A 22,971-nucleotide genomic window follows, 5' to 3' on the forward strand; every position below is an offset into this window, starting at 1 on the left:
ACCCAAGGCTCTTTCCACTCTATCAGCCACTTGTACCTCCTCCCCCATGGAATGGAAGCTGTTTGAAGGCTGCTCTATTTGTTGATTTTTGCATCAAGTAATAATGAACACTTGTGGATGAGTCTTGCTTTTCCCCCCCCCCCCTCCCTTCCCCTGCCAAAGAGCAGAGAAACGTGAGACCCGAGTCAAACTTGGAGGGGGCATAAGGTCCCCGAGATGTCATCGACACACAAAGCCTCCTCAGCAGAATCTCACCTCTGGGTGTCTGGCTCCAGCCACTGGGCCCAAGCTAAGGCCAGTCTGATTTAGCCCCAAAGGGCTGCCCAGCACCAGGACACAAGAGATCCCTGAACTCAAACTGGGGAGCCGATCCCTTACCAACCACATTTTAGAGCAGGGGTCCTCAAACTTTCTAAATAGAGGGCCAGTTCACTGTCCCTCAGACTGTTGGAGGGCCGGACTATAGTAAAAACAAAAACTTTGTTCTGTGGGCCTTTAAATAAACTTCATAGCCCTGGGGGAGGGGGACAAACGTCCTCAACTGCCTCATCTGGCCCACTGGCCGTAGTTTGAAGACCCCTGTTAGGGGTACCACTCCTTCTGTCCCCCTTCCACAACCTGGAGTTTTGAAGAATCCAACGTGGATCTCACAACGGAGAGACTGGGGGAAGTGAGAGTTGCCTTGAACTTGGAGTCACTTGTCAAAGGTTATGTCCCACTCCAAAGTGCTTGAGCTAAGGGCAGGGCTCCTCAGAATCAAAGGCCTTTACAATCATCCCACAAAGCAATTACTGCATCTCAGGGAGAGAGAAAACTTGAAATGCCAATTTAAAAAAAGGTTAAAAATTGTCTTTACACCTAAACTTTTTTAAACTCACTCTAATGAGCCCCTTGAGGGTAGGAAAATTTACTTTTCTCCCAGGCAAGCAATTTTTAATAAATGCTTCTTAAATGGATCTAGTCCAATGCCAGGCAGTGGCAGAGATGGCATTCAAATTCACACCTCCTGCAAGATCCAGAGCTCTTTCCATGGCACCGTGCTGCCTTCTAGAAATCCCAGAAAAAGAGCATGTATCCTCCTCTGACTAGCTCTGTAGTTTTTCCAAGTCTTGTCTGATTCTAAAAGATCCCATTTGGAGTTTTTTTGGGCAAAGATCCTGGAGGGGATTTGCCATTTCTTTCTCCAGCTCATTTTACAGAGAAAACTGAGGCAAATGGGGTAAAGTGTCTTGCCCAGTGTCACACATCTAATAAATGATGGATTTGAATTCGGGTTCTCCCAACTCCAGAGCCCGTGCTCTATCCACTGTGTCACATAGCTGCCCAACCAGCATTTAGTAATTGATCTTCATAACAGCCCGTAGTGACCTCCCCCCTTTCCTCCATATTCCAGATGAATTTAAGTCTCAAAGAGATGTGTCCAAGGTTAAATTAATGACAGAGTCTGACTCAAATTGTCAGGTGCTCAGTCCTGTGCAGTAAAGCTCCTTGTGCTACTTCTGTTAAACCCAGATCAAACAAGGGACCAGTGGGGATAGAGAGGTGGGGAAGGAACAAAGCTGAGGCTACAGGACTGGGGGTTTATGCTAGATTTGTCCAAACTAAGAGACCTCAGAACAGTAACACAATCAGCCCCTTCCTTAAGGGGATACCAGCAGCCCCTTCCCCTTCCCAAGCCCAGCCCCGTCCCAAAGGTCCCTCCTCCTGCCTCGGCAGCTCAGACGTGGAGCATCCCATTGGCAGCCGGCTACTCTGACCCCCCCATTACCACCACACAAGCACCTGAGTCCAGATCAATCATTCTGTTCCTGCTGTAGGAACCACCGGAAGAGGAATAAAGACATGGAGAGAACCCTGTGCTTGAGGTCACACAAGTGGGTGTTTATTAAGAAAGAATCCTTCCAGTCCAAGGCCTTTCTCTGGAAAGGCACGAGAAGATTGGGGGAGTGGGTTAGAGGGATGGGCCAACCCCGGAACGCCCCAGTCCTCCGTGGCTCAGCCTCTGCCTTGTGGGTAAGATCATGGATCAGGAGGGAAGGCTCCTCAGGATGGAGACGGCTTCTCCTGGCTCTGAAAATCTTTGTGCACCTGCGACTAGGGGCCATCAGAGAGATCAGACCCCCAACTCATTTTCACTGGGATTTTCTTCCTTCAGGGCAGGCCAGGGGATAGAATTCCCTGGGACTTTGTGCAGCAATTGAGGGCAAATCCAGGGGAGGGGGCAAAGGAAGAACTTTAGAGGGGATACCTCTTACAATGGCTCCAGAATTACATCCCCCCCCACACACACACACACATAAGTGGGCCAGTGATATAGCCAGGGGCCTGTGGGTCTAGGGAAGGAGCTTTAACAGACACTGGGGGTAAAGCTTTGGATTTCCCTGCTGATCCCTAGGGATGATGGGAAATTTTTGGCTTTGCTGGGACTCCATGTAGTTAGAGATGAAAGGGAACTTCAGAGCCATTTAGTCTCATCTTACAGTTAAGAAAAAGAGGCTCAGAAATGGAAATAACTTTCCATCCTGCACATAAAAGGGAGAGTCAGTCAGGTTTTGAAGCAAGAACCTCCTTCCCCATACCTGATGTTGTCTTTTTAAAAAAATTTTGCTGGAGATAAAAGGGCCACTTGCCTTTCTCCTCCTCAACAGATAGATGTAGAAATCGGGCTCAAAGAAATTTCTCAAGAAATAGAGTGGTGACCTGGGGCAGGACAGGGAGGGGTCCCAAAAAATGGGAGGCAGATTTTGTCCCCCCACACACACACCTAGAGTTGGACAAAAATTAAAACCCCAAGAGTTGTTTTGCTTCTGATTCTGAGCCCCGGTTGGTTAATGGTTCCTTGTGTGGCTTTCCCTAACTGAATGATCCCCTCCTGTCAAGATCTTGCTCTTACCAAGGATGGGTAGAAATCCTGGGTCTGACTCCTGTTCTGAACATAAACCAGAATGGCAGAGGGGTTTCTGAGGGAGAAAACTGGGCTCTGGCTCCTCCCATCTTCCTCAGACCTCTGGCTGTTTAGGGCAGTCATAGGTCCAAAAGAAGCGGTCGTCTGGTCGGCGAGGAAGAAGGGATGAGTAGGGGATACAGTCCTGGGCTTCGGTAACTGAATGTGAGCCTCCCCCTGGGGTGGGATGCGGCAGGGCAAGGATGGGATGTGACTGGCTTGGTCTGGAGTTCTATCCTGGGCCGGGGCGGGAGAGAGATGTGGGTGAGGGTCTCCGTGTTAGTGTCTGTGCGTCTCCTCCCCTGTCCAGTGTCTGTTTCAGTGTGTGCCTTCCACACTAGGAATGTGTTTCTCTTTCTCTGAAAAGGGCCTCAGTATTTGTCCATAGATCTGTCCCTGTATGTATATGTGTGGGTGTGGGTGTCTATATCTATAGGTGGCTGTGCCCCCAGGGGCCAGTCTGTCCCGGTGGTCTGAGCCAGGAAGCAAGAGGTCTCTGGGCGGTCGGAGGGCTTGCAAAGTTGTCCGGCAGCTCAGACGAGGGCTACTTGCACTTGTGGATGTAGTAGCCGGTGACATAGCCGATGATGAAGATGACCCAGAACAGAATGATTCCGCCTACCAACTTCAGGGCAATGCCCAGCTTCCCAGTGCAAAGCTTGGTGTAGATCCTGGTAAAAGGAGACAAGCCCCACGCACACCCCAGGGAGGGCGACTGAGTCAGAGAGTCACTGACGGAAAACCATCCCCACCGCGGCTTATAGGAGCTACCGGGACCAGACCCTTAGTAGAGAGAGACACATACTCCTGCAGATTGTGGGCACTGGGGCAGCAGCCATACCCAGAGATAAGGAGAAGGTCTCATTTCTAAGTCTGTTTCCTGATCTGTTAAATAAGGGGATTGAACCAGATCACCTTTAAGGCTTCTCGCAGCAATCTGGGATCTGTAGTCCCTGTTCACATCTCTAGGATCCTTTGCGCTTAGCAAACGGATTCCCTCAGTACAACCCCATGAAGCAGGAAGAAAAGATCATGGGATCCTAGATCCAGAGATGAAAGTTAATCTTTGAAGTTTCAAGCCCCTCGTTTAACAGATGAAGGAACTAAGACCCAGAGAGGTTGGGGACATGCCCAGGTAGCGAAGCTAGAATGTGAATGCGGCTTCCAAATGATTATTTCCACTTTACAGATGAAGAAACTGAGGTTTAGAAAGGAGAAGCAGCTTCCCCAATGTTAGACAGCTCCCAAGGGGCAAAGCCGGAGGCTTCAGAGCCCAAACACTGACTCAGTAACTGCCGACTTCTAACGTGGACTTGATTCAGGACAGTGTAAATCTCTAGTCCATTTTACAAATGAGTAAACTGAGATGTAGAAAATTTAGGCAAGTTGCTCAAGATCATAAAGGTATCAGCGGCAGACCGAGGTTGGACTTGGGTCCTATTGTCTCCCCAACTTCCTCACACCAAGTTAAAGATGTTGTATTTTTGCCTTTGTGTGTCCAGCTCCAGACACTTAGTAGATCTATAATGAACGCTCAAGTCGCCATCTTCCTTTAAATGGGAGGGCCGACATGTAAATAATGTGGATCAGAAACAACAGTTTCTCAGAGCAATGGTTCCAGGATTTGGGGGCCCGAAGGCCTCCAGTAAAAAGGGGAATCTGAGCCGAGTCTTGAAAGAAGCTGGCCACAATTCCTGGCACACAGGCATGCTGGCCAGTGTGCAGCAATGGACACGGGCCAGCTATGGGATCCACCGTGGAGACTGGCCCCACGCCTCCCCTCCCCCCAGCCCACCCAGCAGGGTCCCGGGACCCTTACCGCTCACAGCCCGAGCTCTCCGAGGCGGACACATTCATGCTGACCTCATCCTGGCTGTTGCTCCATCGGCTGTACTGGACAGCACTCTCCTGGGCTTCCATCCTTCCAAGGCAGGGGGCAGCTTGAAGAGGGAGCAGTCAGGGGGTTACATAACCTTCTAGGTAAGGGGCTCCATCTCCCAGATGGACAAACAGACAGCAAGGAGTCAAGGCCTGACTGAGCAGAAGAGCTGATCTTTAGCCCTCCCCACGAGGCTCCACTGCCTCTCCCTGGCCAAGAAGCCGGCGTGTGCCTAGATGAAAGAATGGGGGACCCACAGCCAAGCTTTCTGGATTCCTACTATGTAAGCTCCCTCTACCCTCAGCTGCTTCCCTCTAATTTGGAATATGTTCAGACACTAACAATTAAAAAATAGTAACAGCAATAGTCTCCTACTATGTACCCAGCACTGTGTGCTAAGCACTTGTACAATTATTTCACTTAATAGCTAACATTTTAATATGGCACTTACTATGTACAGGCTCTGGGTCCTAAGCATTTTACAATTATTTTACCTATTAATAGCTAACATTTATTTGGTGGCTATGTTACATACCAGACACTCCGCTAAGTGTTTTGCAATGATTATCTCATTTAACAAAAGCTAACATTTATTTATACAGCACCTACTATGTGCCAGGCATTCTGCTAAACACCTTATAATTATCTCACTTATTGAAAGATAACATATAGTGTCTACATACTATGTACTAGACACTCTTAAGTGTTTTGTAATGATTATCTTATTTAATAATAGGTAACATTTATATAGGACCTACTATGTGCCAAGTATTGTGCTAAACTTTTTACAATTATCTCACTTATTAATAGATAACATAGTGTCTATCTACTAGGTAGTAGACACTCTATGCTAAGTGTTTTGCAATGATTATCTCATTTAATAATAGCTAACATTTATATAGCACCTAGTATGTGCCAGCCATTCTGCTAAACATCTTATAATTATCTCACTTATTAATAGATAACATATAATGTCTATATTATGTACAAGACACTCTGCACAGTATTTTACAATTACCTCATTTAATAGCTAATATTTATATAGCACCTTTTTGTGCCAGATAATATGCCAGCATTTTATGCTTATCTCATTTAATAATAGATAACATTGTTTGCTTGCTTTTTGTTTTCTTTCTTGGTTTTTTTTTGTTTTTGTTTTTTTGATCTGGTTTGCACAAGAATTACACATGTTTAACCTATATTGGATTGCTTGCCATCTAGAGGGAGGGAGAAAAAAATTTGGAACACAAGGTTTTGCAAGGGTGAATGGTGAAAACTATCTGCATATTTTGAAAACAAAAAGCTTTTTAAAAAAAAAAATGATAGCATGTAGACACTAGAGGTGCTAGATACTGTTTTACAATGGTTTTCTCATTTAATAAAAGCTAACATATGACACCTACTATGTGCCAAGCATCCTGCTAAGCACTTTATAATCATCTCATTCAACAATAGCTACCATTTATAAAATACCTACTATGTGTCAGGCGCTGTGTGCTGAGCACTTTACAATGATTTATCTCATTTGATGCTCCCACAACCTGGGAGGTGGGTAAAACTATGACCCCCATATTTCCCAGTTGAGGAAATGGGGCAGACAGAACTTGCATGACAAGTGTCATATAACTTAGTGTCTGAGGCCATACTTAAACTCCTGTGCTTTATCCTTTGTCCTACCCTAGCTTTTTATTAGTTTGTTCAAATATCACACCCTATAGGAAGCCTTTCCTGAGCTTTCTTTGTTGCTTTTATCTCATCCTGCTAATCCATATTTATTTGCCTTAAGGACAGATTGTTTCATTCTTGTCACCGGCAAAATGCTTGACCCATAGAAGATTCTTCATAAATGCTCATTGAATCACTAATTAAGCCTGTTTTCTATTCTTTAACTACCCTTTTACCTCTGAAATTTTATGATCAGTGATCCTATTCCATTCATTGTAAAGCATCCAGGAGATAAGGTAAACATTGGAAGTCAGAAATCTGGCCTCAGACACTCAATGGCAGTGTGATTTAACCTCTGCCTCCCTCAGTTTCCTATTCTGTAAAATGGCCATTATAATAGCATCTGCCTCCCAGGATAGTTGTGAGGACAAATGAGACAATTGTAAAGCAATTAGCAGGTGTCTCACACATAGTAGGAGTAATTACATAAACGCTATTATTGTTATTTGTCTTTTGTTCTTGAAGAGTATTTTGAGCACAGGGAGGTGATGAATTAGATTTGAGTGAGGGTGGGCTGACCAAGGTCACCTGCCTCACTTTCCCCTCCAGAACCATTTGGATCCAATGGCCAGATATAAATCAGGACGACTGGAGATGGTCCTGGATACAGGGGGAGGGCCAAGGCCTTTACCGGGTCTCTGTTTTGACTGAGGCTGCACCCACTCAGTGATTAAGGCTGGGGAGCAAAGGAGGCAAAGAAATGGCTTTCACCTAAACAGAAAAATAATAAATAAGCCTAGGAGGGGAAGATAGTAACCAAATAATGACCAATTGAGGCTGCAGGCCTATAACCTATTGTTGGCCAGTCATGAGAGTCAGAGTGATTAAGGTTTAAGGCACGTTCCTCGAGGAACCTAGCAAGTAAACCCAAGATATCTTCGGAGGTTTCTGTAATCCAAAAAAAGAAGAAAAAAAAATTGGAGGGGGTGGGGCATCTGCAGGGAAGGGAGGGAAGGAGGGAAGAGAAGAAAAGAAGGGAAGTGAGGGGAAGGAAGGAAGAAAGGAAAGGAGGGAAGAAAGAAAAAAAAGGAAGGACAGGTAAGGGAGGAAAGAGAAGAAAGGAATGGAGGGAAGGAAGGAAAGAAGGAAAGAGAAAGGGAGGAAGGGAAGACAGGTAAAGGAGAGAAAGAAGGAAGAAAAGAAGGGAGGAAAAGAGGAGAGAGAGAAGGTAGGAAAGAAAAAAGGAGGGAAAAAGGAAGGAAAGAGGAAAAGAAAAGGAAGAAAGAAGAAAGGAAGGAGAAAGGGAGAAAAGGAGTTAAGAGAGGGAAGGAAAGGAGGAAGAAAGGCAGGCAAGAAGGGTTTCCCAACTGACCAGCTCGCACTGGGTCCCTAATAGAGCTGTTCTACTCACAGAGGTTGCCGTTTGTGCTTCATTTATTACACACCTATTTTTCAGCTGAGACCAGAAGACCCAAATTCTGTGTCCATTTAGTGAGTGAGCCAGAGCATTCAAAGTTGCATCCTTTTTGCCATAAAAATACTCTGGGCTATTGACTTAAAAGGGACCGAGACTCTGGGACTGTTGGCCAGTCACTATCAAATGTTCTCTGCCCCTTCCTACTTCATTAAAGAGAAGACAATGTCCTGAGCCGGAGGCCGGCCTTTGCTACTTATTAGCTGTGTGACCTTGAAAAAGCTACTTCTCTTTTCTAAGCCTCAGTGGCTCCTTTGTAGCAAGAGGACTTGAGATTAGATAAATGTATCCTCTTGCCCATGATCCTCCCCCTCTCCTGCGTCCCTTTCACAGCAACCTTGGACCCCAACCCTCAGACCATTCTGAGAATTAAGCCATCAAATGGCTTGGAGCCCAGGACCAGGCCCAAGCCGCATCCCAGCCATTTCTAACCATTCTCTGGGTCCTTTCCCAATAGGCTGTAAGCTCTTTTGAGGCTAAAACCACCTTGCTTTTTTCTATCTGTACTTCCAGACCTATCACACTGAGGAGACTAATGGCTCAGTGGGATCTAGAGACAGGAACACAAGTTCAAATCCAGCCTCAGATACTTCCTGGATGTGACAGTGGAAGCCCCTTACTTATGTCTGACTCTCTCTGACCCCCTTTGGAATTTCTTGGCAGATGGTGGAGTGATTTGCCATTTTCTCCCCCGGTTCATTTTTTACAGATGAGACAGTTAAGCAACTTGCCCAGTGTCCGACATCTAGTCTAAAGCCACATTTGAGCTCCAGCTGCTCAATCCACTGCTCCATCTAGCTCTACTTCCTCAATTCCTAAATAGGGATAAATAATAGCACCTACCTCTCAGGACTGTTATTTGTAAAGTAATTTCGACATGTATTTCCTTCCTAACACCATAAAGTCCTAATACTAAGGACTTAATAGATGCTTTTATCAACTCAATCATTAAGCCTTTATCAAAATCTAGCTCAGAAAGGCAACAATGAGGATTGTGAGTTCCCTGTCTTCAAGGGGAATTGTATCTAAGGTGGATTCCAAGGGTCAGTCGGTCCTTCCCATTCCTCCCTCCCTTTTCCCTTTCTTTTTTCTTCCACAATGAATGGATTTCATCCATTTATCCCATCCTTATTTTGCATTAAAAACAAACACTGGTTAAAAGTCTTCAAAAAGAAATGTATGAATAAATAAAAAAGATGAAGGATGCACTGAGGAAATCAAAGATGGTCCCCCCAGCATGTGGACCCCTTGTATTGAAGCTGGGGCCAGGAGGCACACAGGAGATCAAGCTTAGATGGGTGGTGACCTGCCTGGATTGAAAGAACCGTTCATGGATGAAATGGAGGCTATTCGGGAGGATCTAAGCAAACCTCAAAGGCCTTTGGAGGGAACGTTCTCCCCCCCTCCCCACCTCGGCCCACCTTGAGCATTCCCATGTCCACTGCTGGCTTATCAGGGCAAGGAGAAGCCGGTGCTAATCTCTGACAAGTGGAAGATTGTCAGCCCGCACAGGGGGAGCTGCCAGGGCCTGGGAGGGGGCAAGGCTGCTGCCAACCCCTGATAAGCACATTCTTGCCTGATAAGTCCCCTGTGCCTGCCTCCCCTGGGAGAGACAGAAGCTGGAGCCCAGCACCCTCGGAATTATAACCGAAGGTACGGGGTGCCAGGGCCAGGCTGGTACCGGCCGACCCCGCTGGACAGAGCTCAGCCACAATATCCCCCTCTCCCCGATTAACGGCAAAAGTCCCTTCTTTCCACCCCATGAGATCCCTGAGGGCAGCAGAGAAAACACATCAGTCAATACTTAACGGCTCACTTTTCCTAGTGGGTGTTCAACTGATATTTGCTGATCTGAATCAGGTTATGAAACACGGCTGTGCAGGCACTGGCCATACTAAGACACAACACAGCCCCTGCCTTTACGAGGCAGCTGAGTAGGGGAAATGGTGCTCACACAGTGCCTGGCACATAGTAGGTGCTTAATAAATGCTCATTGTTTGACTGGCTGACCTAAGTAACAATAGAGGTCCCAGAGGAGGAGCTCAGAGGAGGCAGAAGTCCCTGAGCCCAGCAGTTGAGGAAGGCTCCCTGGAGGGTCTGAAAGGCTTCCTTGACCTGGGATTTGAAGGACTGATCGGATCATTAGTGTGGGGAGGCATCCCAGGAGGCAGAAGGGAAGATAAAAAGGTCAGAGAGTCCTCAGATCAAAGCTCCACAAAAGGGCAAGAGACTTTACAGATGAGGAAACTGAGAATTGGGCGGGGAAAATGACTGGCCCAGAGTCACAGGGCCCCGAGGGATGGAATTGAGATTGGAAATTGGGGGCAGAGGAACAAGAAATCAGAGGTCAGCTGACTATTGGAGGAAGAGTTCCCATGGGGGAAAGCATAATACATGGCATAGGGGTGGGGCAAGAGTGCTGGACCCAGTACCCAAAGAGGGATTCTCACTTCCTTCTTCTGATGCTGGCTATTATAGCAGTATCACCTCGCTCAAGTTTCTGCCTGCAAAATGGGATGCTGATGGTACCACGGAATCTCTACAACTGAAGGAACTGTTCTGTGCCCCACACCTAGCCAACAAATGATCATCCACTTGAAGATTTTAAAGCCCATGGGATAGAAGGTTAGACTGGGACTCCAAAAAGCTGAACTGAAATGTAGCTTCAGACTACGTGAGTGACTCTGAGCAAGTCACTTTTTCCTGCTTGCCCCAAGTTTCCTCATCTGTAAAATGAACTCTTGAAGGAAGAAAATGGTTATGTCTGCCAAGAAAACCCCAAACGGGGTCATGGAGAGTCAGAAAAAAATAAAGCGGCAATAACAATAATACTTACCTCAAGAGGTGCTGCCAGGCCAAATGAATAATACTTACCTCAAGAGGTGCTGCCAGGCCAAATGAATCACACGCTGATTATATCTATTCATCCCTCTGTATCTATGTGTATATGCATATGTTTATTTGTAACCAAGTGATCTGTTGATCATTTGTATGATATGTGTGTATTGTAACATTGTCTATATATACACATCCATACAATAGTTACCTGTGATCATATGTATTATAACATTGCCTATATGTACAATCCATACATTATTTACCTATATGATCATTTGTGTATGATATGTATGTATAACATTGCCTATATGTACACATCCATACAGTATTTACTTATATGATCATTTGTGTATGACGTGTGTATATAACATTGCCTATATATAGCTATACATTATATTTCCATCTATTTATATGTGCATTTAAGATATATATATATATTAGTCACCTACCTAATAAATATGCTTTAAGTGCCATTTAAATGCTAGCTATTATTATGCTCACTCTTAAGACTGAGCTCTCCCAGACAGCCCATTTAATCCTAGACTCTTTAAGAGCTTGCAAGTTCTTCCAGCAAAACTCACACTGGGCCGTCTGCAGCCATTATACATAGTATTTGTCTTGCTTTTTCATAGGACTGTTAGCCAGAGCAAGTTCAAGGGTACTAGAGCAATGGGCTATAGGAGCCGAGGCTGGGAAGGTGGATGGGCCCAGGGCTAGGAAGGAGGAAGAAAGCAGAATTCTGCCTGAGAAATCTAGACTTGATGGCACAGATAATGAGGGGCAATGGAGACTTTTGGGCAGTTTGCTGAAACATTCCTCAGCAACTCTCTTTCGCTAGGACACAGGCTGAAAGGGGTGCAGAGGAAGGAATCAGGGGAGCCAGCTGGGAAGCTATTGCCGTAGCCCAGGGGAAAGGAGCTGAGGAAAATGGCATGGGTTTTTGCTTTGGCTGCTTAAATGACATCATGGGTCAGTCATCAAATGTCTTGAGTTTGAAAGACCCCTAGGATAATCCAAGGATCATCTTATTCTACTGAACAGAGGGGGAAACTGAGGCACAGAAAGAGTAAGGTCACAGGAGTTAGTGACAAGGCTGGGATTCCAGTCCCAGCCTCCTGGCTCTCTCCACTACCCATCATCACCTCCTGTGTTCGGTATTAACAGCCCAAATGCTACCCTCTCCATCCCAGATGGCTGGCCCCAGTGTAATGCATGGGCAGACACTTCCCATTTTCTCCTGGCCCCAACACTGGCTCCCCATTGCTTTAGGTAGGGATAAGGATAAAATCCTGGTTTTGTCCATTAAGGCCATCCACAATTTGGCTCCAACCTTTTTCAGTCTTCTCCCCTGGTCTTAGTTTAAGACCTTAGCACCTAGGACACAGTAGGCACTTAATAAATGCTGCTTGTTTGATTTAAGACATTTTCTCCGTCTCAAGGCAATTTGAAAGAAGCAGCTTGCTGGAGAAGTCGTGAGCCAGGCTCTGGGACTCTGGGCAAATCCATCCTACTCGTCCAGCCACTGCAATGGAAATCCAGCTTTCTGGATTGGAGCTCAGCAGGTAAGTGTCCAGACCACTAGGCTGGAGTTCAAAAAGCAGCCCAAGCCATTCCCAGCAAATCAGTTAACCTCTGCCTCAGTTTACTTGACTTGAAAATGAGAATAATAGCATCTATCTCACAGGGTTGTTGTAAGGATCAAACAATGCCTTATTTGTTCAGCTTTTAGTACCTGGCACAGAATTTGCCATACAAATTCTTATTCCTTTTCTTTCCCTTTAAGGCCATTCGTCATTTCAGAACACCATGCTGCCTTCTCAAAATAACTTTTGTAGAACATTTGTAAGGTCAGTGAAACATTACTAGAGTTACTGCCTAACGAGCCTCCAAATAATCCTATCAGGTAGCTACAAGAGACACCATTATTTTTGTTTCACAGATGAGGAAACTGAGGTTTAGAGGCTGAAGTGGTCAGGTTACTTCTGAATCGAAGTCTAGAACTCTAGCCACTGTGCCTGTGAATCCTTAGTGTGGGATACTCAGTGGACAAAAATGTCTGTTGAATGAATGAGGGGGAAGGAAGGAAATGGAGAGAAGGAGAAAAGGAGGGAGATAACAGAGACAAAGAGGAAGGAAGGAAGGAAGGAAGGAAGGAAGGAAGAAAGAAGGAAAGAAAGAAAAAGAAGAAGAAGGAGGAGGAGGAGGAAGGAAGGAAGGAAGGAGGAAGGAAGGAAGGAAGGAAAGAAAGAAAGAAAGAAAGAAAGAAAGAAAGAAAGAAAGAAAGAAAGAAAGAAAGGGAGGGAGGGAGGGAGGAAGGAAGGAAGGAAGGGAAAAGGAAGAGGAGGAAGAAAGAGAGAGAACAGAAAGACAGAGACAGACATAGAGAGAGACAGAGACCCAGACAGAAAGACAGAACTGATGCCTTATACTAGTGCCTAATGCTCTAATCTCCTTCCCAAACACCTGCCATGCTTTTATCTCTGTCTATGGCCTTGGTTTCAGGGTCTGCCTTGAGCAGAGTTCTTCCTGGGGTCAATTAGCAAACCTGGAGGAGGAGCCCAGAGTTAAGCAATCTCAACTTTCATCCCCAGTGGGCTCCTTCACCACAACCACTTGAATGCCAAGGGCTAGCATCCAAGCCAGGATCCTGGGGGAATAATTTGTCTAGGACCCAGCGGTCAAGAAAATGTTGATTGTTGAAAGAATTATTAGTAAGAAGATCTCTGGGGGCAGAAGTGCAAAGATACTTTAGTCCCGTGAAGTGTCCTGGGAAATCATTGACCAATATCAGGAGGAGATTATGGATAAGGCCTTGAGATTGATTTTTCCCAGACACATAGGGCACAGGAGAAAATCTATCAAGAGAGGCAGCACAGTATTGTGGAGAACAAGACACTGAGTTCCAATCTTGCCTCGATCACTCACCAGCTACATTACTAACTCTTCTGGGCTCAAGTTTCCTCATCTGCAAAATGGGGTTGTTGTGAGGATCAAATTAATTTAACCCAAGAGCCAGTGTTCCAATTTCCTTATCTGTGAAATAGAGATAATAATAATAGGACTAATCCCACAGGGTTGTTAACTAGGGTAACAGCACCTACAATCAGGATTAAGGGAAGATACTGCTACTCACTGCTTGGTAAAACTTAAATGAGAACCTTTTTATTATAGGGATGAATCTTGACATAGTAGAAAGAGCCCCCTGAAGCAGGAAGACTTTATTTATTGGGGAATTCTTCCTACTTGTGTCATACACTTAATCTATCAGGCCTCCAGGAAAAGTTTTTTTTTTGTTTGTTTGTTTTAATACCTTCCTTTATGCTTTAAAAAAAAAAAAAAAAAAAAAAAAAACTAAACAATTCCTTCCCTTGGAGCATTTGTTTGTGAGTTAAGTACCTTTAGAAATTTTAAAAAATACTTTTGTTCTCATGAACCCCCTGAAAGAGAATATTAGTATTTATAAAGCACCTACTATGTGCCAGGGGACAAAGGCAGTCAGATGCCTCAGTCCATAGTGCATTGGATCTGGAATCTGTAAAACCTGAATTCAAATTCATCCTCCGACACTCTATAGCTATATGACCCTATGTAAGTTACTCAACCTGTTTGTCTTAATCCACTGGAGAAGGAAATGGCAAACCACTCCATTATCTCTGCCAAAAACCATCATTACAGGTCACGAAGAGTTGGCTATAAATGAACAACCAAGTGCAAGTCAGGCACTGTGCTATGCACTTTATAAATATTTCATTTGATCCTGACAAAGGTAGTCTCAGAGATTTCTAGGGTACCACACTTGAGTTACCCAGGCAGGTACTTCCTCTCCAGGCAGATCCATATAAAGGAGGGAATCAAAGGTCATTTCCTTATCTCAGCTATTACTAAAAAGGCTTTGGAGATGAAGAATAAGGAGATAATACTTTTCAGTAGAAATAAACATCCCTGCCCCTATTCCACCCCCAATCTCACCTGATTCTGGGGGACTATTTCTGAAGTAATCCCCATAATCCTTTTGGGTGTTACTTTAGAGATGGTATTTTTTTTCTTTTCCATAGGCTTTCTTCCTTCAAAAAAGCTCCATAAAAACTTGGAGGGATGGAGGTGGAGGGGATGAAGGGAATAGACAATGAGAGTTGAGGGCTTTTGCCATATGCTAAAAAATAAATAATGGACTAGTGTTGGTTAGTTTGATGGTGCAGATGATGTTGGGACTAAAGTCGGAGAGAATGAATTTAGAGCCAGCCTCAATACCTTGTGATTCTTGGGCAAGTCATTTAATCTGATTTGCCTCAGTTTGCTCATCTGTAAAATGAGCTCTAGAAATGGCCAACCAGTCCAGTATGTCTGCCAAGAAAACCCCAAATGGGGTCACAAAGAGTAGGACACGATTGAACAACAAAAATTACTACCAAAAGCATTAAGTATGTGCTTCATTTAATCGGCCAAGTACTCTATGAGGGGAGGGAGATATATTAAGACAAAAATGAAATGGCCATTGATAGGATCAGCGATGGTCCTTAGAGGCCATCCAATTCAGTCTCATTTTACACAGGAGGAAATTGAGGTCCAGAGAGAGAAGGTCATATAAGTAGAAAGAGGAACATATGGGATTTGACATGAAATCCCCTTATTCTAAATTTAATGCCCTTTCTGGATGGTTAGCTTCCAATGGGAGAGCTCATCTATCTATATACTAATAAATCTATGCATAGTAAATACAGCCTGGGGCCTAGGTCTCAATCATTACTCTGTCTCCCAGCCTCTCTATGCAAATCTATCTTTTCTGGGATGATTTTGTCTGACCTTCAAAGACCATGACTACAGAGAGGGGATGCATGCTGTGACATGCAAGTGAATGGGATTTAAGGGAGGGCTATGCAAGGTTACCTGCCTCCCTTTCTTTTCCAGAGCCATCTGGGTCCAGTGGCAAGAGACAGATCCAAAGGAGATAGTCCTGGATGCAGTGGGAGATCTTAATCTAAATTAAGCTAAAGAATTTTAACAAGTCTCAGGCAACACCCAGGCTAATGAGATAGGCTAAAATAATAGAATCAAAGCAGGATTAGAATCTGGGTTCTGACACTAAGTAACTGGGGGACCTTTATTTGTCTCCTTATCAACAAAATGTGGATAATATCCCAGGTTCTCATGATCCTTTCTAGTCCAGACATCATGGAGTTCAGCCTTGACTCAGGTATTATAAACTGCTCATGAGCCTCTTCAGGGAATGGGCCCATGGTCTCCCTAACTGGGATGGCCAGCTTGGGGGACGAGCCACACCCACTATACCCAGGAAGCTCTCCAATGGGAAACGGAATGGGTGAGAAAACCAATTTTTTCTTCTTCCATGGTAACAATTGATGACTTCACAGAAGGGATGAAATCACTGCCAGGTGCGATTTAGCTCAGTTTCCTAGAATCTCCCACACTCCTGGAGGCTACACTCAGGTCTTTCCCCCTTCAGTCAGTCATCCCTCTCCTCCCAGTGACTTTTTTCAGTTTTCATGATATATTCTTTGCATTTACTTATCTGTATCCATGTGGTGTCCTCCTAATAGAATGTCAGCTAAGTAGGCTGGAAGGAAAAAAGAAAGGAAGGGAGGAAGAAAAGAAAGGGAAGGAGGGAAGAAGAAAAAGAAAGGGAAGGAGGGAGGAAGAAAGGAAAGGGAAGGAAGAAAGGAACAGAAGAAAACAAATCGTTTCTGCCTTCAAGGCTTTAAAATCCAAAAAATGGAAAAAAGAAACAGTCGTAATCCTGCCCTAACTGGGACTAAAATCCTGCCCTTAGGGAGTTTACAATCTAAAGAAAAATCTATCCCCAGATTTAGAAAGAAATTCCAAATCAACGAATATTTAAATGCTTAAAAGTGAAACAACAAAATCTGGGAAGGTAGCATAAACACTTAAAAAACTCATTAAAAAAATAATTTGGGGAGAGGCACTAATAGCTGGAGTTGGGAATAATAAAAGCCAGCATTTATATAGCAAGTTTTACTAACACAGCTTTAACTAGTACAGGTCGTCATTCTTGAGCTGAAGTAAATGCTTAAAATATAAGCTACACAGGACATGTAGGTGGTGCAGTGGATAGAGCACTGAGCCTGGAATTACCTCAGACACTAGCTATGTGACCTGGGCAAGTCACAATCCCAATTGCTAAAACAAACAAAAAACCCATAAGCTACACAACCACTTCAACTAAATACTATATAAATATTCCTCTTTTCACAGAATCCCAAAACATTTATTCATGTCATTTTATTTTTGTACAACTTAAAAGTTAGGGAAAGCCAGTTCTGACAACCACCAGCAGGATCCGTACAGTGGCTATTTGTCCCGCAGATGCTTAGTACATTCACACCTAACCAAGAGGTCTCACTAGTATTGAAGTACCAGTGGGAGCCAGCTGGTCAGGGCTAGAGCCACAGAGATGCTCTCTGGGTCTAGAGATGAGCCCTAATGCTAGCCTTTGTCAATAACCCAAGATAATCAAAGGCACTCTCCTGGGCTAACTTGGAAAAAATCTCCAACTGGATGGATACCTTGGAGAGCCAATTCACTGGGATATTATCCAAGGCCTCAAGGACCACATGCAGGTTTTAGTCCTTCTTCATAGAGGAATATTATTATATGCCTACTTTAACTTCAATTCTTTCCCCAGGTGTTTGTCTCCTGCTTCCAAGCCCTTTTCCATAAAGTGTAGACAACCAGGGAGAATTGGAGGGTCTCTTGCTGTCCAGAGATTGAAGGAAATTTTGTTCATTCATTCATTTGTGAGGCAATTGGGGTTAAGTGACTTGCTAGGATCCCACAGCTAGTGTCTGAGATAGTATGTGAACTCAGGTCCTCCTGAATCCAGGTCCAGTGATCTATCCACTGTACCATGTAGCTGCCCAAGGGGAAATTGGGTTTTAATTTTTTTTAACTATTCCATTCACAGAATCTCAAAGCTAGACGTGACCAGAGGCCATCTGATCTATCCCACACTTGAACAAGATTCTGTGTTGTTCGGTTGTTTAAGGTTCAGTTGTTTTTCAATTGTGTCATGACCCCACTTGGGATTTTCTTGGCAAGGATATTGTAGTGGTTTGCCATTTCCTTTTCGGGGTCATGCAGCTAAATGAAGCCTGATTTGAAGTCAGGAATGTCAGATGAGATAGAAGCCTGTTACTCTATCCACTGCACCACCTAAATGTCCCAAGATGCTATTTAATGCTATTTATTTATACTTATAGTTCTATTTATTAAGTGAGGAGCACAGTGTCAAATCCTGGAAATACAAATACAGATAAAAACGTTCTGCTTTTATTCTAATATAATTATATTCTAACGAAGGAGACACCATGTAAACAGCTATGCTCAAATAAGGGCAAAACATAACTTGGAGGTGATCTGAGGGAAGGCGATAATATTAAGGGTCCCGAAACCTAAAAGTGATCCTGGGTTTAAGGATGGAGAACCTACTATTTAGGCTTGCAGAGTCCCAGGTTATTTTAAACTTAAGAAAAAGTGATAACATCTGCCAGACACCAAGATACATTAATTTGGATGTCTTCCAATGCTTTATTTAAATTTTAGTTTTTAACCTTTAGCTATATCAGCAAATTTTTAAACTTTCTTGTTTCTAATATTCTATTTTTGCAGAGGTAAATTTTTTCAAATTTGGTGATGAGTTGAGTATCCCCAGTAACCAGTGAGTTTAGGAAGCAAGTGCTTCCTAATTCCAAAGTCTAAGAAGTTGGCCACAGTGTCCACACATCCCATTTGTAATTCTAATAAAGAATGAATTTTAATTCTTTCAAATAAACATGATTTTTTCAAATGGTAGCCAAGTAGTTAGGACATAAATATTAATTTAGTACTTTGGACCTAACTACGAATCAGTGAGTATTCTTTTTGGCTTCAGGATACTGTAAAAAAATTACTAAGATACTCAGGGTCCTGCCATGAACCAATAGATTTTTCAAACTCCTGCCTCATTTTTTTCTCCTCTTAAATAAATTCTAATTGTTTAGCCAGGCTTTTCTTTGCCTTGAGAGGAAATCTGGGTTTTACTCCATTTTTCTGCTGAAACTGCTTTCTCAAGTTACTTTGATCTTTCTTTTTTTTTTATCTTTTTACACACAACCTATGATTTAATTGGTATAAGGAATAGCCAATATCCTACACAGAAGGAACTCATCGGTTAAATGAGTAGAGAGCCCTGGACTTGGGAGTCATAACCAGAGTTCAAATCCAGCCTCAGTCTTACTATGTGACCCTGGGCCAATCATTTAACTTGTCTGACTCAAGTTTCCTCATCTGTAAAAGGAGGTTTCTAATAGCACTTTCCTCCCAGAGTGGTAGTGAAGATAAAATGTTGAGCACATAATGAGCACTTAATTGATGCTTGTTCATTTTATTTAACCCTGGATACTTCTTGTGACATATAAGCACATCCACAATCACTAGTATATAGTTACCTGAATTTTTAAATTTTCCTATTTTCTATTTTTATTGAGGGGGATGACCATCTTTCCAAATATTTAGGTTTCACCTTCTCCAGTCTTCCCTTTCTCTCACCCTTCCATATATTTTTCCTCCTGAAACAATTGGGGTTAAGTGACTTGCCCAGGGTCACACACTTAGTAAGTGTTAGGTGTCTTGAGGTCTATATTTGAACTCAGATCCTCCTGACTTCAAGGCTGGTGTTCTACCCACTGCCCCACTTAGCTTCTCTCCCTCCATATACAATTAATCAACTAGGGGTCAAGTCTTGTCGATTCTTTCATGGTGACTCTAGCAAATATGTGGCTTCTCTCTACTCTTAGTTGTCCAAGTGCTCATTATTAACTCTTTATTGAACAACTGCAATAGTCTTGTGGTAAGGGGTCTACCCAATTAAGCCAATCTCTACCCTCTGGGGTTCATGTTCCCATAGTCCTGCTGGCAAATGTGCCTTCACAAGATCCCCATTATCTCTATAGTAAAATAGAAAACTGCAGGCCTTTCATAGTCTCTCCCTGGAGAGTTAGATAGTTCTTTATCTATCTTATTTATCTTTTCCCCTCCCCACATTTTTTTCTTTAAATTCTACCTTTTCCCCTCCCTTCCCTCAACGGGTTTAGCCCTCTCCTTCGTACCCCTTTTCTACCTTTTCCCCTCCCTTCCCTCAAGGGTTTAGACCTCTCCTTCCTACCCTACTTCCCATCCCTTTGCCCTCCTCCCTTTTTCTTTCCCTCTCTTCTTCCTCTCTCTCCCTTTCTTTCCCTTCCTCTTCTCCAAAGATTCAGACCCTAGTCCTAAAGTCAATCCTTGACTGCCCACGATTTCCCTTTTCCACTCCAAGTCCAGTATTTCCCTCCCTAGCTATGTGGGAGTTAGGAGATAGAAGGATAACTGTCAGGAGACTCAATCCAGTGCCTCCTTTATCTGGCCCAAGAATGAAGACATGGCAGCCCTGGGGGGTGGGTAGACATTTTCTTAGACCAGATTCGCATCTGACCCCTAAGCCTGGACTAATAGGGAAAGAGCTTTGGGCCACATTAAGGGGATGGAGCTTGGTAGCCTTGGCAGAAACCACTGATCCCTAGTCCTCAAGTAAGGGGAGACAGAGCTAAGGGGAGAACGCTCACTTGCTTGTCACCTTTGACCCCAGGGGAGACGGACCCCTATAATCCAAATCTTAATTTTCAAATAAGACTTAAGGGATAGAGGGATTCATCTCTCGGGCCAAGGGGAGAGAGCTTCATAAACTGGGCTAATGGGAGGAATTTTTTATAGAGTTTGCTAGGAGTCCCTCCCCCCACTCACCACCTCCCCCCAACTCTCACTGGCAATTATTATTATTACTGATGCAAGACTTGCCCAAGGTCACACCAGTAATAAGTAGCAGAGTCCTTGGTCCAGACCACAAATCCAGGATGCACTTGCTGCCGGCCATTTCTATACGACTGACAAATCACTTTCCTATGTGGCAGCCGGTGCAAAAGTCTTTTTCTGCCCATTTTACAGATGAGGAATTGGAGACCTCAGAATTTTTCTGCAAGATCGCAAACATCTTCCCAGAGAATTCCAAGATTTTGTGCTAAAATCTCTAGGTCATTAGTCTATCTCGAGAGGGCAGAGAAGGCTAGGAAGCTGGAATGGGAGATGCCCCCATCAGCCTCAGCTGTACTGTAACCCGTCTGGGTCTAAAGTCCAGGCAGCTCATTAATGCCCAGCAGATCTCAGAGCTTAAAAGCAGAAGAGGATTGCCAGACCAGCCCTCGTGAGGGTCAGGAATGGGAGGCCCCAACATGGAGCTGGGAACATGGAGCCGGAAGTGGAATTCCCAAAGAACTCGGCCCTCCTCTTTAGGTTTTGATTCCAGCTCTGGAATGGGACAAGAAAACCGACTTGGCTTTGGGGGTAGAAACAAAAATAAAATCCAAGGCCTGTGGCCCTCATCCTCTCCCAAGGCAGCCCGGAGAAAGGAGCAGGACAGGGCCGGGTCCCAGAGCTTGTGGCGATGAAGGCGATAGCGCTGGGCTGGGGGCCAGGCTTTAGCTACTACTAGCTGTGTGATCCTGGGCAAATCACTTCACCGAGTTTGCCTCAGTTTTCTCATCTGTAAAAAGGGATCAATAATAGCACTTCTCGCACAATGTGGTAAGAAGATCACATGAGATAATAAAAGTAAAGAGATTCCCCAACCTTCAAGTGCTCTGTAAATATTAACTATTATTGAAACCAAAGGGCCATCTAGCTGACATTTCTAATCTGGATGATCAAGGTATTTCCCACTTAGATAGTGCGGGGGATGGAATGTTGGGCTAAAAGTCAGGAAGATGACCCAAGTTAAAAACTACTCTCAGATTTTCCTGTGTTACTTAACCTCAGTCTGTCTCAGTTTACCCAGTTATAAAATGGGAATAATAAAAGGATCTACTTTCCAGGGTTGTGGTGAGGATCAAATGGGATATTTGTAAAGCCTTTGACAAGCAGTGGGCAATTAATAAATGTTTGTCCCCTTTGCCCTTCTCTCAGTTCATCTCTTGCTAAATAACTGCTCGTCCCCTCCTCTTGCCTCGGTTCGTCTCTTGCTAAAAGAGCCCGATCACTGCTGCGAAGACGACCCGGGTCCCATCAGTTTTACGTTTTCTCTGGGCAGGACACAATTGGGGACCCGGAGATAAGAGAGGAGCCGGGCTCCGGGCCAAGGGGAGCCGCTCGGGGCCGGAGGGCTGACTTGCCCGGCTCCCAGAGTCCCGGCTGCTCCCCCCCAGGTGCAGACTGCGTCCGACGCTTACCTTAGCTGGGGGCTCAGTCAGGATCTGCTCGGCCGCTCGGGGAGACGGGGTCCCCCAGGAACCTGGCGTCCTTCGGAGTCTGGGGGCGGGCGCCGGGCGCGGAGGTGCCGCTCCTCGCTCTCACCTGCGCTCCCCACCTGGCCCCGGCTCCCGGACAGGAGCTCGCCTCCGCAGGAGCGGCCCGGGGTGTCCGAGGGGGGTCCGAGGGGTGTCCGAGGGGTGTCAGAGGGGTGTCGTTGGGCCCGGGAGTTCAGCGCTCCGGACTGCTCGGCGTCGGGGTGGGAGGCTGGGATTAAAGGCGGCTGAGGGGAGGAGGAGAGAGGGAGGGGGAGGAGGAAGCGGGGAAGGGGTGGGGGCTGTCCCTCGGGCTCCTGCTGCAGAAATGGGAACGGCGGCGGCCGGCGCTGACTCGGCACTTCTGAGCCTCCCGGGGAAGCTGCTCCGGGCAAAACTTGGCGGCCTCCTCGGGCTCCTCCCAGCCCTGCCTGCGGCCAAACCCTCGGCTGGGGAGCCCCAAGAAGCGGGGAGGGGCGCGGCTGCACGGCCCGGGGTCCGGGGGGGGGGCGGGGAGGGCGCGCGCCCGGGGGGCTCGGCCCGGACGGCTGGAAGCGGGGGCCGGCTCCGGAACTGGGGCCCGGGGCGCTGACCCGCCGCGCTGCGCCGCCCGGGAGAGTCCCGCGGGGACTTCGGGGGAGAGTGAGTTACGGGACCAACGGACGCGCACTCGGGGCTGGCCGACGGAGACCGCACGTCCCCCACGTCCTGAAAGTGAAATGGTGGTTGTGCTGTCGTCGGTGATTCAGAGCGGTCACTGATTACTTATTCGGGGGAAAAACCTCCGACTTGTTGTTGCCTGAACTCAATCAGTGTTAATTTCTCACTGCCCGGAGCCAAAACTGGG

General features: G+C 45.4%; 1 protein-coding gene across 4 annotated transcripts; it reads right to left on the reverse strand.

Moving 5' to 3' along the window:
* Positions 1-1,952: 1,952 nt before the first annotated feature.
* SMIM1 (small integral membrane protein 1 (Vel blood group)) lies at positions 1,953-22,351 on the reverse strand. 4 transcript variants are annotated; one of them, XR_004233395.1, is made up of 4 exons: positions 22,071-22,351; positions 4,764-4,884; positions 2,894-3,615; positions 1,953-2,184 (listed from the first exon to the last, which is right to left on the reverse strand). XR_004233395.1 is itself a non-coding variant. In XM_012545735.3 (3 exons), the coding sequence occupies exons 2-3, from the start codon at positions 4,862-4,864 to the stop codon at positions 3,489-3,491; spliced, it is 228 nt and encodes a 75-aa protein (XP_012401189.1). In that variant the 5' UTR covers positions 4,865-4,884; positions 22,071-22,351; the 3' UTR covers positions 1,953-3,488. The 4 variants fall into 4 exon arrangements, 3 of the variants coding, with proteins under 3 accessions (XP_012401189.1, XP_031818828.1, XP_031818829.1); XM_012545735.3 differs by having other exon boundaries at positions 1,953-3,615; XM_031962968.1 differs by lacking the exon at positions 22,071-22,351 and adding an exon at positions 9,779-10,029 and having other exon boundaries at positions 1,953-3,615.
* Positions 22,352-22,971: the final 620 nt, after the last annotated feature.

This window comes from Sarcophilus harrisii, chromosome 3 (assembly GCF_902635505.1).
Source record: "Sarcophilus harrisii chromosome 3, mSarHar1.11, whole genome shotgun sequence".
NCBI lineage: Eukaryota > Metazoa > Chordata > Mammalia > Dasyuromorphia > Dasyuridae > Sarcophilus > Sarcophilus harrisii.